Source organism: Bombus huntii, chromosome 3 (genome assembly GCF_024542735.1).
Source record: "Bombus huntii isolate Logan2020A chromosome 3, iyBomHunt1.1, whole genome shotgun sequence".
In the NCBI taxonomy this organism is placed as follows: Eukaryota; Metazoa; Arthropoda; class Insecta; order Hymenoptera; family Apidae; genus Bombus; species Bombus huntii.
Window position 1 is genome coordinate 19,562,560 of NC_066240.1, and position 23,942 is coordinate 19,586,501.

Here is a 23,942-nt window from a genome sequence, read left to right on the forward strand (position 1 = left end):
AGAATTTTGACAGAAAATTTATTGATTATCGCTGATAATTATATTTCCAATCGCACGTTAGTTCGCATATTTATTTTCGTTACCATCGGAAGGAACATATTATCCCAGAGCATAAAACGCTTACTTTTCTATATGATCCATCCCAATCAAATTAATTTTTATCAACGTAAATTACTAACAATTTTGGATATAAAATAGATCGCGTTTTATTAATGTAAAACCGAGGGTATAAATAAAGTAAATTAGGAAGATTAGACAAGAAATTTATCGCTGAACTTAATGCATTGGGAGTTCAAAACGTAAATAATTGTACAAGTTTTAAAATCTTTTAAATTTGTATGTAAGTTCTTCAAATTAATACACGGTTCTAAAATTTTCTTCATTTAAAATTCTGTGTTCGATTCTAATCTATTCGATACTCTCCAATTTCATTTAACTTTAAATTCACGAGCAGTGTCTCGAGAAAATAAATCAAATTTACAGATTTATATACGTGGAATAAGCAATACAGCTGAGCGACGGATTGTCGTTCGTTGCTCATCGCTCTTCTGTATAATCACGGTACAAGTGAATGCAATATGGGATTAGAAAGAGCTGCACATTTGCAAATAACGTATACACATTCGGGCAGTAAATATGCGAGTGTAACACCGTTCAACGAACAGCGTCAATGTGCGTGTTGATCAGACAAAGACACGAGTAGCCTCCATGTAGCGTCCTCTTTCTATTCCCATACCGCATCCACTTACACGGTAACGTATGACTCGCGTAATCTATCTTTATATTTCTATGGTATAGGATCGCGGCTTCAGCGTTCCACGGGCAACAACCCAACCTAAAATTCCCCAGGTTTCCTAAAATACAACGATATAAACATATCGTTTCATTTTCCAATATATTTTAATACAATTATTATTATTAGGAAATTACTTGCCAAAATTCTTTGAAGTAAAGGAAATTTAGAAATGAGCTTTTAAATAAGTACATATAGAGGAGATGGTTCATTTTGAAGAGATGTCGCTGTACGTGGAAATGTCGAGGTTGGCAGTGTTGCAAGCTAGGGTTTTGCAAAAGCTACAAATTTGGGTAGTGGCTTTGAGTAACATCGTAACCTTACGACGCGCGACTAACACGTATTGTTGCATGTTATTAATGATTTACCGGGGTTTTTGAAATAATCCATATTTCATTATTACCAATTTATTGTATAGATTAGTGTCAGTGGTAACCGTTTTAGTTCTGGTTGTTTGCTTGTGCCGGTTTGTTGTTGCATCTTCATTAAGAAAGAGTTTATCTGACAATGGGAAACGTTCATACTTGTGGTCCAAACGAAGCTTTGGTCGTATCAGGTATGTATAGATGAATGCTAAATAAGTATTTTTTACAACTCGATCAAGCGGTGCAATATATTAAACTAGAGCTGCCACGCTTGGTATTTTTCATAGGCTTCTGTCGCTAATTTGAAAAAAGTGACGTAAATTATCGTATGCTAATTTTGAGAGATTGTTGTTTTAGAGCAATTTGTATAGAATCTCAGTACATTTATAAAATTAATCGAACGATTAACTTTAACCATCTGACAGTACACCGCCCTTGTCAGTATCAGTTTAGTGTATTTGGTTTCGCTCGTAGTGACACTTCCTAATTTATGCATGTGTCAATAGCTATTTGATTAACACGATACAACGAATGCGCACCGTAGAGAATCTTGGTTATTAATTTCATAACATTGAGAATCTTTTATTTTGCTGCACTAAACATAGGATAATATGATGCGCATGTTGGAATTATTGTTAACGTAAGGATAAATAAGCACGTAATGTGGAAAAATGAATTTTAATTATCAGTTCGTCGTGGAAAAATGTGATTAACATTAATATAATTAATCATACACACACACACACACATATATATATGTCCTAAAGTAAGTTCTAAAAGTAAGTTGGAAAATAGATCTGGGTTAAATATCCTCAAGGTGAAATTGATAAACTTAAATGTAATACGTAGCATACATAAGTATGTAGTTTAATTCAAGTAATTGGAAATAGGGTCATAGGGTCAATAGTTTTCACTTGCATAACTATATTATTTTACTATTGTTTCTTTATTTAATTACGAAATAATTTGGCTTCTGCGAAAATACTTCAATCGTATGTGAATCATAATTGTAAATATTACTGGAAGTTATATTCTTCTGCACACATGCAGCCATGCACTTGGATAGCTACTTTGTTAAAAATATTACAAATAAACGAATCTGTGTATCTAGTCTATGTATTTGAACTTGTTCGTTTATCGTTTTTTGATAGACGATAAGAGCTAGCACAAAAGGCTTCATTTAATTGCAAGGTATGAATTGCGTAATAAAAATTAGAATGAAATAATTATTGATTAATTCATATGGATTCTAGAGCGAAGCGGTCGATATATTACAGATATACATATATTATTATACATACGATAATTACCGATATCCCATCTACCTCACCGATTTCGATAATTTTGAAATATGTCGTCGGGGACATGATTCTGAAAAATTTTTTCCTATACATACAACCACCGCTCGGTAATAGTTTTTTAGATATTCACAAAAGACTGTCAACCACCACCACCACAGTGAATCCAACCTATAATTGTGCGTCCACTAGATTTAATTAGATATTTATATTAAGTAATATTTACTTATTTATAACACTTACTTATAAATTATACTTATCTATAATAAGTATTAACTTATTATAAATAATTAGCCATGTCACTGCGCCACGCCAGAAAAAATTACTGAAAATTCTCAATGCGAGAATTGATTGTAAATATTAATAAATAAAAAAAAAGTTGTGCGTCCATGGCAGGGTACGCATTAGTATTGGCCGTATTACAAATCTAATTCTTATTTTTTGTTTATAACTTATATAGATTTTGGGATAGGTGTGATTTTATCCGGTCTCCTCACGGCAGCAGGAAACCAATACTTCCGCATAGGCTGTCACGGATGCACAACTATAGGCAGAATTCACTAGTAGCAGTAGTAGTAATGATAGCGACAGATTTTTGCAAATATCCTAGAATCCGTGGTTGAGCGACGATTATATGTACAGAGAGAAGTTATTTAAAATGTTGATTTCTACAATATATTAAAAAATCCTCGAAATCGGTGAGGATACTTAGGATAAAACCTACTAAATGTTTTAGAGTTGTTGCAAAAAGTTTTCGAATTTTATTTTCATGAATTTCATCTTTTCAGAAATAAACGTAAAATAATTGAAATGATGATAAATAAAAAATGGTTATTATCTAATCGGTTGCCATTTTCACATGTATTTTTTCGCAGAAGTATTTTTATGGAAAGAGGAAGTATGACTCATCCTTCATATTCGTGTCATACACGCAAACCATTTGTTATCTTTTATAAGATTGATGAAGCGAAATTACTCTTCCCCACGATAATATTGTACAATGTAGCTTTTACAATTACAATTCTAACCTACAACGTTCGTGGCCTTCGTATTTCAACAAGAAAGCAAAATATCAATTAACTAATTACTAGATCGTGCCCCCCCCCCCCCCCCCTTTGATACGATACAATCATTGATCGAAACATGTTTCGTATAACAAACAGTTCATAATTAATTTAAGTGGTACACTTAGGTGTATCATTTTGTTATGATCCAATTAAAAACGAATATCTTTAATGTATTGGGTCTAAGTTAGTTTCTTAATCCGCCCGCCGCGAGGAAAATCTAATTCAATACATCGATGATATTTAATCGAGTAATATTACAACAGACATTTCTTGCTGTCGCTACGCGGTTGTGCACGGAGCTTTCATGTTCAAAAATTATTGAAATCGGAGGGTAGATAGTTTTTGTGCAATTTCAGCAGAATTCTTCCTTCGTTGTTCAACTAGATGGAAATGCATATATCTACATCGATCCACGAGTCGTAAAAATGTCGGTATTGCGTGGAAACGCAAATTGGCTTTTGTAGTAGGAAAAATAATCTTTTATATTTGGACGAATATTCGTATTCTATTGGCATTGTAGTAGGCACTATATATATACAGGGTGGTTGGTAACTGGTGGTACAAGCGGAAAAGGGGTGATTCTAGGCGAAAAAAGAAGTCGAAAATATAGAATAAAAATTTTTCGTTCGAGGCTTTGTTTTCGAGAAAATCGACTTTGAATTTTCGCTCGGTACGCGTGCAGTTTATCACGTCTCGTTATAACGGATCTCACTGTAGATCGTTGTCTCGATGGAAAAATGAAAAAAAAAAAAAAATTTTTTTATTCTATATTTTCAATTTCTTTTTTCGCGTAGAATCACTCTCTTTCAGCCACCACCAATTACCAACCACCCTGTATATGTGTGTGTAGCATTAAATTAATGTAAGGATTGTACCAAGCAGATTGTTGTTAAGAATAACCTTGCAATGTATTATCGTCTATTACTTTTGACATTACTTTTTGTTGAAGTGATTCTCATTTCTAGGAAAACATATTGCATTTGCAAGTTCCACTGTAGCGATAGAAGGTCAATGTTTCCGATCTCAAATTGCATCCCTAGTAATCGTCGGAATCGAACTGGTGTTTCTTACACTCGGATGAACACGTTTGTTTATAAAATTAAGTACCAAGTTTTCCCATGGCCCTTGCTCTGGAAACTTCGACTTTCATCAAAATTCCGATGTCGTCGGGATGGCTCAGATAATTAAAACGGATAATAAAAAGCGCGAGCCCCTCGCAGCCAGTGATGGTTAGCGGTCCTTTTCGATCTAATAGGAAATCCTCGACGTGTGGCTTGAAATTATTCGCTTGATCCTACATGTTTGTGCCTACTTGATCGCGCACGGTGAAGTTTGGTCCACCCTACGTATCCACCCTTCGCTTTGGCTCTAGGAATCCTACACCTGCGACCGATTACCGCTCTGCAGTATCGGTCGGATGGTTTCGTTTCGTACATTCGATCGATCATTGAGACAGTTTGTAAGAAGGGCACAAGCAGCAGAGCAATGGCTATAAAGAAATTCTCATCGAGACCAGCTTTGATCAGGAGAACGCCGACATTCACAATGAAATCGTATCGAGAATTCGGACCGATCGTTACATTCGCTGAGAATAGTTGATTTTCGTGAAGGATGTTCGGAGTCATCATTAGGCTGCCGATCATGCGTTCCTCCGGAGTAGAGTCAAAGTTCTCGAAATTTGTATATAGCTGATTATATTTAATGGCTACGCGTAATAATTCGAGATGGAAGTTATAAATTGTTCATTTTTTTTATTACTATTCGTCGATCGAAGTTTACATTATTTGTTACATCGATACGGTATATGTGATACAATGTACATACAATTATCGAATATAAGTAATACGTACTTATATTTACGTCAAAGGATAATTCAATTAACGAATTAATCGAACGATAGGTACAACTTTTGGTATTTTATTTTATAAATGTGCGATAAGACGAAGATTCGACCCTTTGTTCAACCATTTCATTCGAATATATAGGTGAGAAATTTGTTATCACTCGCCTATTGATTAACACGTACTTCTCTTTGATAAATTTCGATATCGAATAACTACAAAAAAAAAAATTATTAAAAATGGGTGCAGTATGATGCATTGATTGTGATGTTAGGCTTCCGATTAATAGTATACGATTTCGATTACTATCTCGCTAATAAACTATAAGAATTCTTCTCTTTACATAAAATAACGAATGTTCGTGTCGAAGAAAAAAGTTTAATCTTCTGAACGGTACACAGGATTTAAATATGTATTATGTTTGTGACATTCGTTGTTCATAGTTGCAGATTAGTTCTTAAAATATTCTGGCTTGAAAGTTTAATTACACACAGATTTGTTGCGGAGAAGTTACGTAATAAGATATGGCACGTGCACGAAGAAAAAAAAAGAACCTGAGAAAAAAAGAGCTCGAACAAAAATTGTATGGTTATTCTCGAGGAAAATAGGTAATAGGGTAAGTAGGAAAAAGAATTCGAGAGGAGGTAAACTTGTGTTCATCTATTCAAAAGTCGCTATTTTGAATCAAATAGTGTGATAGTTATGAAATTTGCCATTCCATGTTGCCATGGAATTTTTCATTCGTAAAGGACTTCTTGTTCGTTTAAATCAAAAGAAACAAATATTTTTCTTAAAGTACATAACGCGTTGTGTTATATAACATAATTAAGTCTCGCGTAAAATATCCTTTATTTTCTTGAGATACAGGATTGGTGTTTCTTCGTGCAATTTAGTCAAATTTTCTGTTATTATTATTTATTTTATTTAAAGTTGCATCGATTATCACCATGGTCTAATTTTTCTTGACATTCGATGAATAAATTCTGTTACACAATTTTTTAATCTGTAGTTTCGTATCTTTCCTCCTCGTCCGTGTTGCACGATCGTATTTCGATCCCTGCAATTCAGTTTACCTCCGATGATAACAACCGTGTAACGAGACAAGTATTACGTGAAATTCATATAATTATCCGGAGATGCGGATACGAGCTATCTGCCCACCTGTGCGCAATGCGTTTACGTCATAAGCTTCTTGATCGATGATAAAATATTAACATTAATTCGTAATTTCTGCTTGTAGAGCACGATCTGATTCTATATATAAGAAGGTTCCCTATTTCGCTTTTTTCGATGATCGTTTCATAGTTTGTAATTAAATTTTGTACAATTATAAACTTTACAGTTAATCCAACCATACGATGAAGTTATTTCATTTTCGATGCAGTTTGATTCGTTCGCTGTATCGGATCGTTTTGTAACAACTTTTCACTTAACGATAATACTACGGTTAATTTAACAAAATTTCATTTTTATGTACATATAATCAAGTACACACACACACACACATACACACGCGCGCACGCACGAACACACAAAAGAGTGATGTATCACAAGAGACAGATATTTTTGCAAGTAATACGTTACACGAGTACAAATCTACCAACAACAAAACGTAACTAAAGTACCAACAGATATATCTAGTAAAGATCAACAACTTTTTACTAACTTTTACTCGATTCGCTAATATGAAATCGCTAGCTTCTTCTCGCAGTTTCTACCGTCAGCCAATCGTTCTTTACGAGATCAGCTCCCTTCTCTCCGATCATAATTACCGGCGCGTTCGTGTTTCCGCTACAAATGGTAGGCATGATCGACGCGTCGATCACCCTCAACCCTTCGATTCCGTGTACCTTCAGCCTAAAATCGACGACGGCGGTGGGATCGGTGGAAGGGCCCATCTTCGTTGTTCCGACCGGATGATAAATGGTCATCGAAATATGTCGAATGTGACACTCCCAGTACGCGTCCGAAGCAAATTTCAGGTGTTTGCACCCAGGCAGTTTGATCCTGTGAACTCTCGATCCAAACTGCTTAAAAACCTTCGCCTCGCTAACTCTGATCGCGATTTTCGCACCTTCGACCAAAGTGGCGATGTCCATCGGATCGGAGAAATAATTAGCGTCGATGAGCGGGCTATGAAACGGATTGGAACTACGTAGCCTGACCGTGCCTCTCGATCTAGGCCTGAGCAGAAGAGGCATGATGGTCCATGCGTCCTTATTCGTTATAGGTCTGTACACGGTATCGTACACTTGATCGGTTATTCCGAGAATCTTCCTAACTTGCACGCCGCCGTCTGAATTTATGGACGCCGGCGCCATGTGTAATTGAATGTCCGGATAATCGATGGACCGATTGGCGTATTTCGTGTTGACGAAGGCGTAGCCCTCGACGCCGCCTAGAGTGGTCATCGGACCCCTTCCATTCGCCACGTAATGCATCGTTACCGGAGCCGCTTGCAGCCGATCCTGAACAATAGCCACGGGTTTGTCTATCAGGAACGTCAAACCACCCATGCCAACGTGATCCTGTAGATTGTCGCCCACTCGAAGGTCCTTGATCACCGGTATTCCAACGTGACGCAGGTGTTCCTTCGGTCCTACACCGGATAACATGAGAATCTGAGCGCTATTTATCGCTCCGGCTGAAAGAATCACTTCCTTTCTCGCTCGGACCATTTGTCTGCGACCATCCCTGACAAACTCGACGCCTGTTGCTTTCATGGTGACAGGGTTGATCAGAACTCTGGTTACGTGAGAATTCATGGCGGTGTGAATGTTCCTGCGCAGTCGAATTGGTCGCAGAAACGCCTTCGCCGTCGAGCATCTGCTACCTCGGCGGATCGTCCCTTGAGCTATCATAAATCCCGTTTGCTCTTGTCCGTTTATATCCCTGTTCTCGTAGCCCATCTCCGTTCCTGCTTGAACGAACGCCACTACCAAAGGAGTCTTCCACGGAGATTCTTGCACCGTCAAGTACCCACCAGTCGAGTGATACGGACTCCTCTGCAAGTAGGGATTCCTGTTATCCTCGGATTTCTTAAAATAATACAACGCCTGGTCGTATCCCCAACCAGGATTGCCCATCGACTCCCAGTAATCGTAATCGTGTCTGTTCCCTCTGACGTATAACATGTAATTGAGCACGCTCGAGCCACCTAGAACTTTGCCACGAGGCCAATTACAGCGACCACCTTTCATAGCCAGACAGGCTCTCCCCGTCGGTTCTGTTTTATATTTCCAATCTAATTTCGTCAATTGAAGATACGCCGCCAACGAAGGTACGTCGGTTACTTCGTTCTCGTCCGGACCAGCCTCTAGTAGAAGAACGTTCCATTTTGATATTTCTGATAGCCGATTAGCTACGACAGCCCCGGCTGATCCAGCTCCCACGATCACGAAATCGTATTCCGCGTAGAGAGGATATTTGTCGATAGGCCGACTCTCCGGGTCCAGTTGATCGTATCGATAGTAGGACAGACCTGCTATTAATAGGGGGATTAGCCACAAACTCGTGCCCACCAGGCTCAAAGCACCCTTCAAGGCTGACGTGACCACGAGCGCGCTGAATACCATTCTTTTCCACTAGATAGAATCTTAAATTTCACCGAATAATATTTCCGATTTTGAAGTGTTTTCGCTGCTTCGTATGTCATCATGAAAGAATGTCTGGTGGCCGCGTGCCGATTTTCTCGATACGATGTACTTTGGATGATACGCGGGGATTTACGTTCTTCATTGCTTCTCTGTAAACAAACGAACGACGAGCGTTAGACCAGATAAAAGAGATAGATAAGCAATTTTTATGCATTCGTGGGAAATTTCTCGGCGAAAGAATGCTCGAATCGTAAACAGGGTGGTTGGTAACTGGTGGTACAAGCGGAAAAGGGGTGATTCTACGCGAAAAAAGAAGTCGAAAATATAGAATAAAAATTTTTTTTGTTTTTAATTTTTCCATCGAGACAACGATCTACAGTGAGATCCGTTATAACGAGACGCGATAAAGTGCACGCGTACCGAGCGAAAATTCAAAGTCGATTTTCTCGAAAACAAAGCCTCGCACGAAAAATTTTTATTCTATATTTTCGACTTCTTTTTTCGCCTAGAATCACCCCCTTTCCTCACCTAGAATCACTCCCTTTCCTCGCCTAGAATCACCCCCTTTCCGCTTGTACCGCCAGTTACCAACCACCCTGTATAATACGTGCGTTTTGTGAATATGTAATATGGAAAATATCGAAAGTATCGTAATTTTTAGCGGGTTAAATAATTCCAGTTTGAAATTATATTCATGAAAATATGAATTTGTATAAACATCTACGGTCTAGTAAATAAATATCGTTGGGATATAAATGTTGGTCTACTATTATGGCTGGTGACACTAGTGATAATTATTCTTTCATGAAACCGAATCTTAGATACAAGTTGCAGAGAGATTCTAATTGCTAGTCTATTTGTATTTGATTGCTCGAGATTGAGTCGTTAACATTGTGCTATAGTAATTTTGCCAAGCATTTCAATTAGAAATTAGAATGGATTAGACGCTCGTAGAGATCGATAATCCGAAACTTTCAACGAATGGAGAATCTTTCGATTCACGGAGGACTGTGCGCTTACCGTTAAAACTTGCAAATCAAAAACAAGCAAACCTGTTGACCACTCGTCTATCGTCTATTTTTCTAATTGTTTTACCAAGCGATATACGTATGTATGTAGATAGATGTTCTAGCAATTGTACGCTAGGGCTCGTACGTCAACTTCTATTCGACGATTACGCGATTAATCAAAACATCGATTAAGCACGATCGATCCCGCGTACAAAGCATCGATTTTCAAATCGGTAAACGAGAAATTACACGATCCCCCGTTCAATTTCTGCCTTTCAAATTCCGGACGCTTAAAGTTTTCTCATCGGGCAAGGGAAAGGAAACGATCGTGGTAATCAGTGCGGGTAAATCGCGTTTCAGTACGACGTACTACGAATCCTGTTGGACGATGCGGAAGGAAGGAAGAAAATTGTAGGAAATAGAGCTGGCCCTAATTAGCAGCACGTGGAACTCGACGCGATTTGACGGGCAGCATGCGTCGCGGTTTATCGATTAATTCTCGCGTAAACCGGCCTACAAATTAATCAAGTTGTGTGTTTGCCGGTAGAATGAGTAAGATGGTGATCTCGTAACAGGGGAAGGTGAAAGTGTTCCATCCACGTAAACCTCTGTCACGTTCGTTTTCGTCCACGGATTTCTGCCGGTTATGTTACGTGTCCTCTCTCTGCTTGCGTTTCTTACGCCTCGACTACCATCCACGCTCTCGGCTTACGCTACGATCTTCCTGATCTGACTCGAGTATTCCTGATTCGTGTTATTCGAATATCGCGGCACCTTGCTTTTCTCTTCTTGTAGCCGCCGATACACGCGTTCGTTTGGTGTCTTAAATCTAGAACGTGCACTTTCGTATTTTACGAGTAACGAAATTTCTTACTTTATTTGTAGGTTTGTAGCATTTCTCATCGTTAGACTGCGAATTTCTATGCATTTATAGGAGACTCGAGAGTGCATAGTTTCACAGAATGCACATAATGCGAAAAGATATAATATATAAAATATCCACGGTTTAATACTTTCCATAACATTTGATAGACGAAACAATTTTCTATCCAAGTTCTACTCTTTCAATTATATTCCGGAAAGTACGAATCTGCAGCCTATCGATCGTGGATCGTCGGCTGGAAACTGCGATAAAACGTTCGACTGACGATAATAGATGAAAGTTGCGGGAGTAGAACGATAGAAGTTGCTCTCGAAATGGATATAGAGAACGAGAAACGCGTAATCGAACGAGCGCTGTTGTAACAATTAACGAGCTTGGACTATTGCTGATGTAGCAAACAGCAGTGGAGAGAGTAAGTAGGAGGATCGATCACCGCTTTATTTAGGTTAATAGGTTCTGGAATGAGTCTTTGTAGGTTTTCGCAGTAGATAAATGGTTGCTTGTAAGTTGTACGACCGGTTAGTTTGTGGAAGATGATTTTCCATAGAAATATAAATCTATATGGGTGACACAAATTATTTTATTTTTAAATGGATAAAATTACTCGTAGAATTACTCGACGAACGAGTAGCTGGATAAATTATATTATGCCCAATTAATATCTTAACTACCATATTTTCCCTAAAGCCGCTGCTGTAGACAAAATTGCTACAGAGAAATTGATCAAGCTTAAATTATTCAAACGCAGAAATATCCGCAGAAAAAACCTGGCTGTATCATACGTCGATCTTACATTTGCTTCGGGAGAAAACGCATCTATTATGCTTAAAATGTTATTTCCATCGTTCGTGTCCGCCGAGTCACGAAAGAACCCGTGTTTTGCATCGGCAAAAAAAGATACGAGAAAGTTTTAAAACCACCTGCGTTCGTTATAACGCGGAAAACGCGATATTCGTACGATTCTATCAAAGGGAAAAAGAATGGAAAAAGAAAGAGAAAAAAGCAATTTTATCGAGTTGTTGCTCATCGAAATGGGTCTCGGGGATAGAGATCCTCGCAAACCGAACTGAAACAACGTTGTTTCCAATCGATGAACGAACGAACGAACGGTGAGAACGCAAGCTAGGAAAAATCATAGTCTCTATCGCCTCGTAATTTCTGCATCGCGCAAGAAAATAACGCGGAAATTGGCAACTTTTCTCTCTGAAAGACGCGTTCTCTATTCTCTTAGATTATCGCATTTAGATCGAACGTGTAACTCTCTTCGCGCTACGTAATGAGATATTTGTTCGTTGCGCGCGATTCTTGGGGATAATTACATTCATTTTTTATCTCAAGACGATCATAAATAATGTCGTGAATAATGTCAAATGTTGTAACATTTTTTCTTGGACGCGTTGTAGTTGAAATCTCATTTGCGTACAAAAAGAGGAATTGTAATGTACAATGCTGCTGGTAGTAGGAAAATAAAATAGGACAGACACACACACACACATACACACACATGTATATGTATATATGTACGTGCAATAAGTACCTATTACAGAAATATTATACGACGTACTACTTTTGTCACGTGCAAAATATATTCGCTTATTTGGTCGAATCAATCAAGGTTTATCACCGCGATCAACGCACTCGTCGTGTTTCGCTATACGTGTTCGCTATACGAATATACGTTATTATATATCATGGACGTTAAAGTCGACCAGTTACCATTATAATAGAGACGTTATTTCTGCCGACAAACGTGATTGGAAATTGACGTTTAACGACTACAAATCGACTACTCGTTTAACATTTTCAACGACGATACGTATCCTGTACACGATCCTGCTTTCTTGTTTCAGGTAAGAGTTTCGCCGACTGCTTGATCACCAAGCACCCAGCCACGTGAGTTCAGCGTAAATTAGTTTTTCTTTGAGCGACGTAAAGGAGAGATCCGTCGAAACTTGGAACACGCGTTCACGTCTCTCATTGCGTGGATTATTTCGTTCGTGACGAGTGTAATGTTTCGCTGTTTCTTAAAAAAAAAAAAGGACGATACTCGGTGATAGCGATAACGATAGTAATAATAATGATAAATACGATGATATTAAAATTGTTTTCATTAGAGAGGCATCACGAAACATTCTCGATTCAATGAGAAAATTTTACAGAGTTATTGCGTAACCACTTGCGACTTTCTTTCTTTAAATGACTTTCAACGGCGAAAGAAAGTATATAAGATAATCGAGCATGAGTAACGTTGATGTATGCAGTTTGTTTGAATTTCTTTCTTTTTTCTATTTTTTTTTTTTTTATTTCTTCTATTTTTTCCTTTCTTGGAATTTCTTGATATCTTAAGCAGGAGTGTTAGATCTATGAGATGTATTTAAAACAAGAATTCGAGATGCGTGTCTTCGTGGTGAGCACGAAAGAGTTACGTAAGCTGAGATATTTAAAAAGGTGCGCCAGGAAATTATATTCTATTTTCTATCTTTTTCGTTAATTTATATATTTATATATGTTATGTTTATTATTTTTTATATTAATTTATTCTATATTTTGTACTTTTGTATTTTTTTTGGCAAAATATTTGAATAAAATGATTTATAGCGGTGCGTTGTAGTCTATTTTTTTTGTCTTTTCTTCTTTTTCTAAACGCATTAGCATTGATCTCTGGAAATCTGGTCGGATCTAATCTGGATTTTGTATGAATTTTATCGCATAGCATAAGACTGCGTAATATCGTAAAACCGGTCTTATGTTAGATGTTTACAGCGAAAAGACAGATGTAACACTCTCATCGTTTGTTTAGAAACTCACGAATGACGAAATAAGTTGTAACCTATTTTATTATTTTATTCCCTTTTCGCTCGTTTTAGTATCGAATCTTTTATAATTGATATTTTAGTTCTCGTAATCTTAAATTTCTCTTATTCTCTATTTCTTTTTTACTTTATCTTTTATTATCTACTAAATGATCTACTAAATCGATTATCTACTTTACTCGAATCACATACTCTTATATCGTATTATATCGATATTTTCGATAATTTTGTTCGAGTTATTTGTTATTGAATTAAATTAAGATAATGGAAAACAGAATGAAATAGTAACGACTTTGGATAAACGTTACGGATCGTGTTTTGCAATAGAAAAGGACTCGTATATGAAAGATTCGCTCATGAAACGCAATTAGATACCACCACATGGCAACGCCAGTAGCGAATAACGTAAAAATCTATACGCAATCTAAGCGTAAAGATCTATGTCACCGTTCCACAGCCTTGATCTATGCTGCCTGCTATGAATATTACTCCGATTCTCGGTGTGCACGATATTTACTGAGACTATTATCGCATGTAGTCGATTTTTAAATGAATCGCACTCTTCGATTTTATTATAATCTGCAGATGTTCGCGCGGCTGTTTTTCAATACATTCAAAATGACAAGATTAACATTGTATTATTTCTCCATATTCTATACATCTTTCACTTGTCCCACGGAAATGAAAAATTGTTTACCGAACGTTCGTTTTACAAACAAGAATCGCAAACTCTATTGCAAACGAACACTCGGGAGAAACCTGATTTCGCTTATGTTTAGTTGATGGGGAAATCGTCTGCTGGACAATTCGATAATATCTTTTGTGTTTGTGGAAACTCGTAAAATCGGCTATTACGTCTTTCGTGGCCAGTGACGATCGGGTTGCTAGAAACGAAAGAAATATTAAAGATTCGAAACTCTGTATATTTTCTTACGAATGAATATATGTTACTCGAGTTGGACAGAACAGAGAGAAATTTACTATGCGTAACCTATAGTTACACAAGTTTGTTATAATTCTGTCTAACACTCTGTATCAACGTTACTTGGCTTTCTCGCGAAATATCTGAAATGTCGCACCCGATTCTGATAATTTCCGTATCAATCTTTCTCACTGTATGTCTCACCTTATATCGTTTCAACATCCGTAGATTCGTCTTGCAGTGATTCACAAAAGTATTCGAACGCTTACCACAAAAAATTTTTCTGGCTACGTATATCATGTGCATCTTACGAAATATCCTTACACATATATCTCTAAAATCTGGTTAGCGCTGTAACAAGACGCGACTATCGTGTTTAAAAAATGTATATAGAAGTTGCAAGAGATTTATTGCAAATACACGCTTATTGTTAGCGAAAAATTAGTATACAGCATAAATGATAGTCTTAAACGTATAGTTAGTGTTAAAAATGCTTTCACCAAATATCGTGCTTTATCACTATGGTAAATAATTGACTGTTCAAATACTTTGCACATGCCTCCAATATAACGATGCGGCGGTCGTGTCTCGTTACAGTGCTAATGAAATTTCAAAATGTTTCGTATAATATATATCTACGTAAGAGGTTTCTATATTTCTTATACTTTGTAAAGTTCCTTCGACGACCCTGGATTATCTAACGGGCAGTCCTTAGAACTTTCTCCGGGAGAATTCTCCCGTGATGTCGGAGGAGCATGTGCCAATATATCTCCGAACAGAAACCGAACACTTTTGCGAACCGCTTACCTTCGTCAAGATGTTTACGAAGCTTCTCTCCCCATGAAGTCTGTCGATTTTCCATTAAATCCTTCGAATCGACTTCCTCTTTATTTGGATCGTCTACATGGATGGTATCGATCGGTATCGCGGATCCGTAATTCCGAATCGCCAACCAAATGGAATGAAACTACTTTCTTCTCGGTGGAATTAGACGATGAACGCAGGAACGATCGCGAGGACGCGCGATTTTCGGCAGGATCGATCGATGCAAGTGGTTCACCAGTTTCGAAACGATAGTAGAATGACGGGTAAGTATCTCGGAAAAACGATAGAGCACTGTGCCGATACTACGCTCTCTGATCGTTTTACTCTCACCGTCCTTATCCGTCTGACTAACCGATGCCTGGGTTTTCTCGTCCTTCTCGAAGGCTCCCAACCGTACGTTTGGCAGTGAAAGTATTCTCTTCCTGTGGTTACCTACGCGCACCTATCCTCCCCTCCCCCCTAACAATGTGGTAACAGCTGGTGCTTACACTAGGTTGCCATTACCTTCCGTACACACGCTTTACGTTACATCCGTAAGAGTTCCTGCCGCTTCCTTTCGGACACGCGCCTTTCTTTCGACCCATGTCTTCTACGTTTTGATTTTAGTACGATCTCTCGATCAAAGTTTCGACAGAGTATCTCTTCTTGCGACACGCGCTCTATCTATGAAAATTGCTTACATTTTTTCGAGAAAGCATCTACTCTTAAACTTAATACGTGTTTATTCAAACATTTATATAACCTTTTTGGTTTCCACCTTAAGGCTGTTTTTATTACATTTGCATTACGCCGCATAATCAAATAAGATTTATACAGTTACCGTGGTAATGGTCAACTATTTTTTTTACACAATTATCGCGGGGAAGTAACACATTGGGATCGTATATTTGCGAGAAGATTAATGTGTGTCGTGTTGTGAAACATCTGACATCGCTACGTGACTTCCATCACGACTAGAGTTTGCAATACTACCGATGACGAGCTGCCTACGAATTTCGAGTAAGAGAAAGAAAGTTCTGTCGAACAACCCAGTTCGTCGTTCGAACACGTTTCCTCGTGTCAACCGATTTATCTTAAACGGATACCGTCGCTGTAACGACAGGCACTCGTGCGAATTACAAAGACTGGACTGCAAGAAGTAAACATTTTTCTGACTCGTTTAATACGTGGCCATTATGCGTTCTGATATTTCAAACGTGCAAAACAATTTTCGACAGAAAAGAAGAAGAGTTCCCGAAAGCTTAATTCGTCTGTTTCCCCGGTGTTCTTTCCCTTCACCTAAACGTAAATTCTTACTGAAAAATCGCGTAAGAACGACGACACAGCCATTTCTAGGACACGTTGTTTGTACGCTTGCAGTCAAGTGTAATTAAGAAATCGTTTCAATTATGGTACGAGTTTTCTTCTCGGAACCAGTACACCGATAGATCATCTGAAAATGCGTCTAAAATTCATCCGATATCTGAGAATCCGATGTAAAGCTCCTGCTGAAACGAAGGACCGTCCGTTTTTCTGAGACTCGATGATCGCCCGGTGGAATGTAATTAACCGAAAAAGTTAAATCGCGCGTTGATAATCTGTTGTCGAGTGCGGGATCGGGTCAACGGTCTGGAAATATAGCAAAGTACATAACGGCCGGCTGATCGACGTCTACATCGTCCCTCGACTCGATCCTGTTTCCTAGCGTCGATTACATCCGGTTCTATTACATTCGTGCGGTAACTTTTTGGCACGCGTGTAATAACGCACACGCGTGATTACGTATCAAGCTCGGTCGATATTCGACTCGTTTTTCGAAATCGCGAGACACGACAATTTTTCAGGTACATCGGGCACCGCGTTCGGACAGGTTACGCAAAGTGCTTCTTATCGAGACAGTTCGTAATTCGAAGCTATTCGCTAAAACGTTAGGCAAATTAGCGCTAGAATAATAACGATTGCGCACCTCCAATCTTATCAGCAAAGCAGCAGGTAAAACGCCACACGTAAAACAAGAAAAATTTATTTCCATGCTGCTCGTACGAGACTGAAATTATCAAGTGTATTATCGTTTACGAGTTTGTCGACGCTTATTTACTTCAAAATATAATTTACTCGCAAAGTTACAAATAGACTCGGAATCTTTTTATCCTTTGTCACAGTTGTCACACAGTGTTATAACACGATAAAACCTAGTCTTACAAAAGTTATTATTTACGAAGTCCATTATTTTCGGCTCATTTAGTTGTCAAGTGGCAGGAACGTTAAAAAAGATTCGTCCAAATTGATAGAAACTATCGTGATCGATTGTGACAATAACATTCAACACCGGTTAACATCTTGACGAACCGTGTACTTAATTTTATCGTATTATCGATAAGATTTGAAACAAACAATTTATATTTCATGTAACGTATATTTGCTGGTTACGTAAGAAAATAGTAGGTAACGTTGTTTATTGCTGGTTTCCCATTAATTCGTATATGTTTAATACAAAGTGACCAAAATTCACGCACGCTTACGAGCGTCAGTGTATATGTAAAACATATTTCTTTTGCACTCGTCGTTTTAAAATAACTGCTCCAATATAAAGCGTCTAAAATAGCGATCGAAAGAGATGGTTCGGTGAACATCCCCTGTAACATGAAAATCGACACTGTATCGTTGTCGGCGTCCTAAAATTCACAACCTTGACCATTATTACATGTACCTTACCTGGAATTTTAAATCAATCCTTGTTCCAATAGGTATCTCTGTACATGCTTTTCCAACTTCCCTTCACCTAACTTTCACCGCCCTATGGCCAATCGTATTCAAGATTATTTCGTGATTGGTCTAGCCTCGCTCGCGTAAGACTCAGTACTTGAATTATTTTTCGAAACGTGCGCCAGTCTCGCTGGATTCGATCGACCCACTGTTTTCCATTCGACGAGTTTGAATTTTCCAATAAACTTGTTGCCATTGTTGGCTACTAAATATTTCTTAAATATTTGTTTTTCGTTAAAGTGTGACACGTGTATGTTATGTGTGTTGTGAGTTGATTTTGCGCAGTTTAGGAAAAGAAACGAGAACAGCTGGACTTGGGACTGTTTGTTAAAAAAATTGATCACAGATTGGCGTATTTTAAATGTTTTGTGGTTCGTTACATTTTGATTACGCAGTTATTGGAAGGAAAAAAACGAGTGTAATTTGTTGATTGAAAAATTTCGCTATGTTTAATAACCCTGATCGTGTCGTTTATCGTACTTATCTGGTTTTTGAAAAAAAATTGTACCGCATTTTTTATCGATTCTCTCGATTATAACATAAGTATTGGGTCAGGTATTTTCGAATATCGACGAATTGTATGGAAACCTCGAGCAAGGGTCTATAGCACATTTTAGCCAGAGTTTGATTAACAGTAAAGCATGAATCTGCAATCTCTGCCGATCATTTTTAGTAGACGCAGGGTTTCGTCAGAGGAAGATGTAACGTTGAGCACAAGAAAGACGTTAACCGTTTGAAAGTTATGGAACAGCGTAACTTAAAAATCGCTTTTATTCGAGATTTCAATTTAATTCGCGCGTGAAATTGGCAGTGTGTCGTCAGGTGCGATAGAACTTGCATCGAACTAATTCGTTTCCGGTTATAGTTGATATCGCCTCGATAACGTGGACGTTGCACCGTGTTACGCAGGCTCTGTAAAAACACGCGTTACTTTCTAATGGTACGCGAGTATTACGCGTAAGCGATCAATTATCAATTACTGCGTTACGCACGCGCAATTCCACTTTTCGTTTCCTTCATTTTTAATCTAGCGTATTTCAAGTTTACTCGTGTTCGCAAGGAACAGGCGAGAGCGGGGTTTACAATAATAGCGAATCGTAATCGACGAAAAGGAAATAGGAGAGATCGTGATATTTTCTTTGGGCTTCTCTCGATGATAACATCGAGTAATTTATTAACGCATTTGGAATTAATTAATTCTTCTTCGACTCGCTAAAAGAATGGTGTAATAGCAAAGTTCGAGTCATAAATGCTATCCGCCATTTATTTCCATCTGATAAATATTCATCCAAAGCAATTATACATATTACTTCGCTTCTCACATTACTGCATTAAAGTTAATTTGTAAATGACCAAAAACGGCGAACGAGATTTTGAAAGAGTTTCCCGACGAAACGAAAAATTAGGCAATTCTTAAACAATCTAAATTCTTCAAGGTGAATATTCGATGCTATCTTTGGTAGCTCAGCGGACATTTGTACCCGACGGGGCCACCATCGTCCCAATTACGCCATCGTCTGATGCCGCTTAAGAAAGTGGGAGTCTAAGAAAGTGTTCGTCGTGTCTAGCTTTAAGCGGCTTCGCTCCTGTCATAACTGCTTTCTTTTATTATAGTTATATCCCCTGTAAAATATCCCCGTACCTTGTACCGACGTGAATCGAAAATACGAATGAACTCACGCCCCGTTGCAAACGTAACACGACCGATCACGGCACGACTTTCACTGTCCTCACCTTTCTTCGCACGATGTACCTAAGAATTTGTAAAATTCGCTAGTTTTGCCCTGTATTCGTTTTTCCATCTCTATGATCAAATGTCAAGGCTAAAGGATTTTAAATGGTCGAGGCGTTTTTTAAACTATCGACGATATTTCTTTCCGATATATTCCACCGCTGCGTTAGAGCCAATCGACAAGATACCTCGCTCTCATTCCTTTGTCCAATTACGAGTTTTAATCCCATTACGTTCCTTCGGCCATTTTTGACCGTCTTATCATTCTTGACAGTCTTATCAGTATATATGTTTCCCAGATTGGATTTTATGCTAAATGTCTTCTTAGAATATTACAAATTCCTTTCGCTCGCTGAAATGGGAACAAGATTAAAATATGACAATTCGAAGATGTCAGCAGCTTTAAAGTAACTAGATATTAGGTCGCAGCTACCAATTCTCCGTAATTACAATAAGTTTAATAGTTTAAAACGAAATGCAAAAGCGACGTATCTCTTGATCGTAAACGTGTCGATATTGATTTATTTGCCATTGATAAAATAATAGTTATAAGATAAGATAAAATAATAATATTTATCGAATTCCGAAATGATTGTTTAACAAGTTATATCGTTTCGTTAGATGACTATGAGCAAATAACGGTCGTCTAAAATCAAGTACTAGGAATAAACGAAACTATGTACGAGCGTGTTTGACGCCATGGCTGTGTATGTAAAATAACACGTACATATAAAGACAATTGTCATAGTCTATACTGAAACACATAGGTATATATCACATTTTAAAAAAACTATTTCGTCTATTACGATGTACTTCGGTACGCCCTAACGGTGTCTATCGTTGCTTTCCATCTTCAACTTCCTTCGGAACGGTCTACTTGCAGTGAAACCTCGGTGAATCGAGATATATGCGATACAAAATCGTAAAACAGACGCAAACCGTCCGCGAATAAAGCAAGAAGAAACGATTTCACGATCATTGAGATAGGGAAATCTAACGTAGTTTGAATCGTATTGTTGCGCTACGAGTCTGGTATTATTACTAGATCCAAACGAGATTCGTTTAGATCGAGGATATATCAGTGTTTGCACACGCAAATTTAAGATGGCTCGGTGAAAGTAAGAAACTCCGGAACGCAAACGCAAAGTCGCATCGACTGAATTTTCCATAGCATGGAATCCTTTCCTTATTCGCAATGGATGCGTATACTAGTTGAATGTTCGACGCATCGTGCTGATCGAGGTAGAAAATTGAATGTTATTAGGTACGCTTTTAGTAGAAATTTGTAAAGCTGATATTAAGTATGAACAAAAGAAAAATTGAGTATTTGAGTATGGTTGACGCGTTGCCATTGAGTTTCGCAGGGATAAACGCGGTGCAACATTCGCGGAGAGACGTCAGGATTCGATAGAGGCTCGAATAAAGATCGCGATTAATTTCTGTCATAGTTGGTTTCATCGTATCACAGTCTCCTCGTAGGAAAGAAACTGGCGCGCACGCGAAGCCTCTCTCATCGATCAGTTGTTCTCAACCTTTTCGAAGTTACGGAACACTTTCGAGATTATAAGGAAAATTGGCAGAGCACCGATAATCGCTAATCGTAATGTCGTGAAACAGACAACGAAAATGTACGTAAACGTAGTTTCTCTTAAAATTTATAGTTGGCAGATTATATAACGGTAAAAAAAGAACACAAATGACAAAGAAAACGTTATATCGGTAAAAGCTGTAGCTAAAACAATTCTTTCGCAAAAATGGAACGTTTAATTTCGCGGAATAGTAATACTCCAGGAAACAGTGGTTAAAAACCACTAACTCGATCGATCTTTTTTCGGTAAATCATTTTTAACCAACTGCTATATGTATAAAAATGTTGCCCTAAATGTTTCGTCTCGGTATTCCAACAATTGAGATTTTTGTATACTCGTGCTCGGTTGGTCCTCGTTGCGTGCAATCGTGGCAACCACGAAAACTTGCGATCCGATTTACTCGATTTGTCTCTTCGGTTTATGAGCCCTTTTTCCGGAAACGATTATCCTAGTTGAGCTAACGATACATAGGCACAGTAGTAGGGTGAAAGAAAGAAGGTGGACTATGAACGTTATTTCGAATGGGAATTTTAAACGGGTATCATACAGAGTGTTCGGAGTACGATCGTCAAATTGAATTACACAGACCGCTTATCTCTGGATGGGCTCGAGTACATAGAGTCGTGGCGTAGCCCGAACGAGTGCGTGCGTTTTAAAGCAAATGGTAAGGCAACAAGAGGTTAATTGCAAGGTGCTCGTTCAGCGCAACGACGAGCGAGATTCGCATAAAAATAACGAAGATTCTGCCTAATTCAACGCGCGCCAGGAAACTAGGAAGCGGAAACGCGATGCAGAAAGCAACGGGAGAATTCGTATTCTACAACGAAACTTTTGGCACGGAACCTGGTTACGTAAAGCGATTCGCTCGTGAAACGAAAGTTCGCCCACGATCCACGTTCTTCCGAGTTCGCATTACACGCTCTCGTCTCGCGATCCAGGTATCCTCCGTGAGAGCAATTAGATAAAGACAAAAATCATTGGATAGATCGATGAGGTGATGTGAGAATATTCGATCGATGCGCGTAGATAGGCGGCATACAAATAAAATTGATGAACTAAAATTTCTAAAGTCGCGATTGACGCGATTCGTGTGATTTTCTTGCTTTTCATTTCAAATTCGAACAGAGATCATTGTCCTTGCTCGCTGATGCGAGACATAGCGCGAGTTAGGTTAGAAAGATGATAGCGGTTAAGAAACGACTTAAAATACAGAGCTTTATTTACATTCCGTAGATGATATGATATAAATAAAGCGATATAAATGGGGAGTATATATATATATGTCGGAGATGGAAGGAAAACCGGAGCAGCCTTCCCTTTGCAATTTTGGGAAAGTCCTCTAATGCTTTAGCCTAGATTTTATCATAGCTGTAATTAAGCAATTGTTGTCGTTCGATCTGATTGTAATTGTTCGAGATTTGTGATAGCGAAATTCGGCTCGAGGTTGATAACTGGTCGCCGAACGTAGCCACGGTCACGGGATGAACGTTTTGCCTGACGGAGGTGTGTAGTGGTTGTATGGTTCTCCCTAGAAATGTGGTTGTGGCGGCATACGGCCTCAAGAACGGGCCTGGCCACATGGGATTGTACCTCGGAGGTGCCGATATAATAATGGGACACACGTTATATTAATAATCAAACTCCAGACAGAAACTGCCTAGCAACGGCGATTGGAACCTTCTCGATGCTTCCAACGAGCATATAACAAACAAATGCAATCGTACAGCGAGGAAAATTTCCATCAGATTATTATTCGTGCGATCGCCTTGGAGAGTGACGCATCGAGCAGTTTTACCGAGCGTCTCGTCAATCGTATTTTTGTGCCTAAAATTATTCTATGCATAGTAAAGAGTTATCCCGTTGACCGTGGATTCGTTTGAACCCAAGAACATTGTTAATAGCGTTCATTAAACTCATTATTCGTTAAACTTATTATTCGTAAAACATATTATTCGTTAATCTTATTATTCGTTAAACTTATTATTTGTTAATCTTATTATTCGTTATACTTTGTAAAGTCTTGTATATATGCGTAAATATAATCTCTGTTTTGTAAAACGATGGCTAATCCAAACGAAGAATTGTTACGCGCCCTAAATTCCAATGTTTACCCGACATATATGTTCCGTTATATTGAGTCTCTGTTCTTTTATACATATAATTCTTGCATAATATGGTATTTTTGTATCGCAGTTCTTTATCTTTAATACCATAATATATAAATAATAATATATGTCGGATTACCACTGGGAGTAAGATTGTGGGCGTCGGATGTATCTTCGCGGGAATTAGCCATTGATGCCGTACAACACAGGTGTAGTTTATTGCAATAACGGGGTTGTTACAATATTAACAGTTAATCACGGCGATTAGGTACTCGCGAAGCTAGTGACAATGGCTTCAGGTTCGTTAACGAATCCACGGTCAACGGGATGACGAATGCGATCTGATCCACGTATGACT

The 23,942-nt window shown here is 38.2% G+C and overlaps 2 protein-coding genes across 3 annotated transcripts in view; one reads left to right on the plus strand and one right to left on the minus strand.

Annotated features, from left to right (window-relative positions):
- The first annotated feature begins 1,072 nt into the window (after positions 1–1,072).
- LOC126863432 (flotillin-2) overlaps positions 1,073–23,942 on the plus strand; it is an 87,561-nt gene continuing 64,691 nt past the window's right edge. For both annotated transcript variants that reach the window (XM_050613598.1, XM_050613599.1), the window contains exon 1: positions 1,073–1,349. In XM_050613598.1, coding sequence (XP_050469555.1) covers positions 1,301–1,349 — 49 coding nt within the window. In that variant the 5' untranslated portion in view covers positions 1,073–1,300. The remainder of the gene's footprint in view (positions 1,350–23,942) is intronic.
- LOC126863425 (glucose dehydrogenase [FAD, quinone]) lies at positions 6,957–15,788 on the minus strand. The gene is made up of 2 exons (XM_050613573.1): positions 15,396–15,788; positions 6,957–9,109 (listed from the first exon to the last, which is right to left on the minus strand). Exon 2 carries the CDS (start codon positions 8,937–8,939, stop codon positions 7,059–7,061), a length of 1,881 nt encoding a protein of 626 aa, XP_050469530.1. The 5' UTR covers positions 8,940–9,109; positions 15,396–15,788; the 3' UTR covers positions 6,957–7,058.

Excerpts from the sequence above, each read along its gene's own strand:
- LOC126863425 (XM_050613573.1), bottom strand. The coding sequence starts at position 8,939 with ATGGTATTCAGCGCGCTCGTGGTCACGTCAGCCTTGAAGGGTGCTTTG.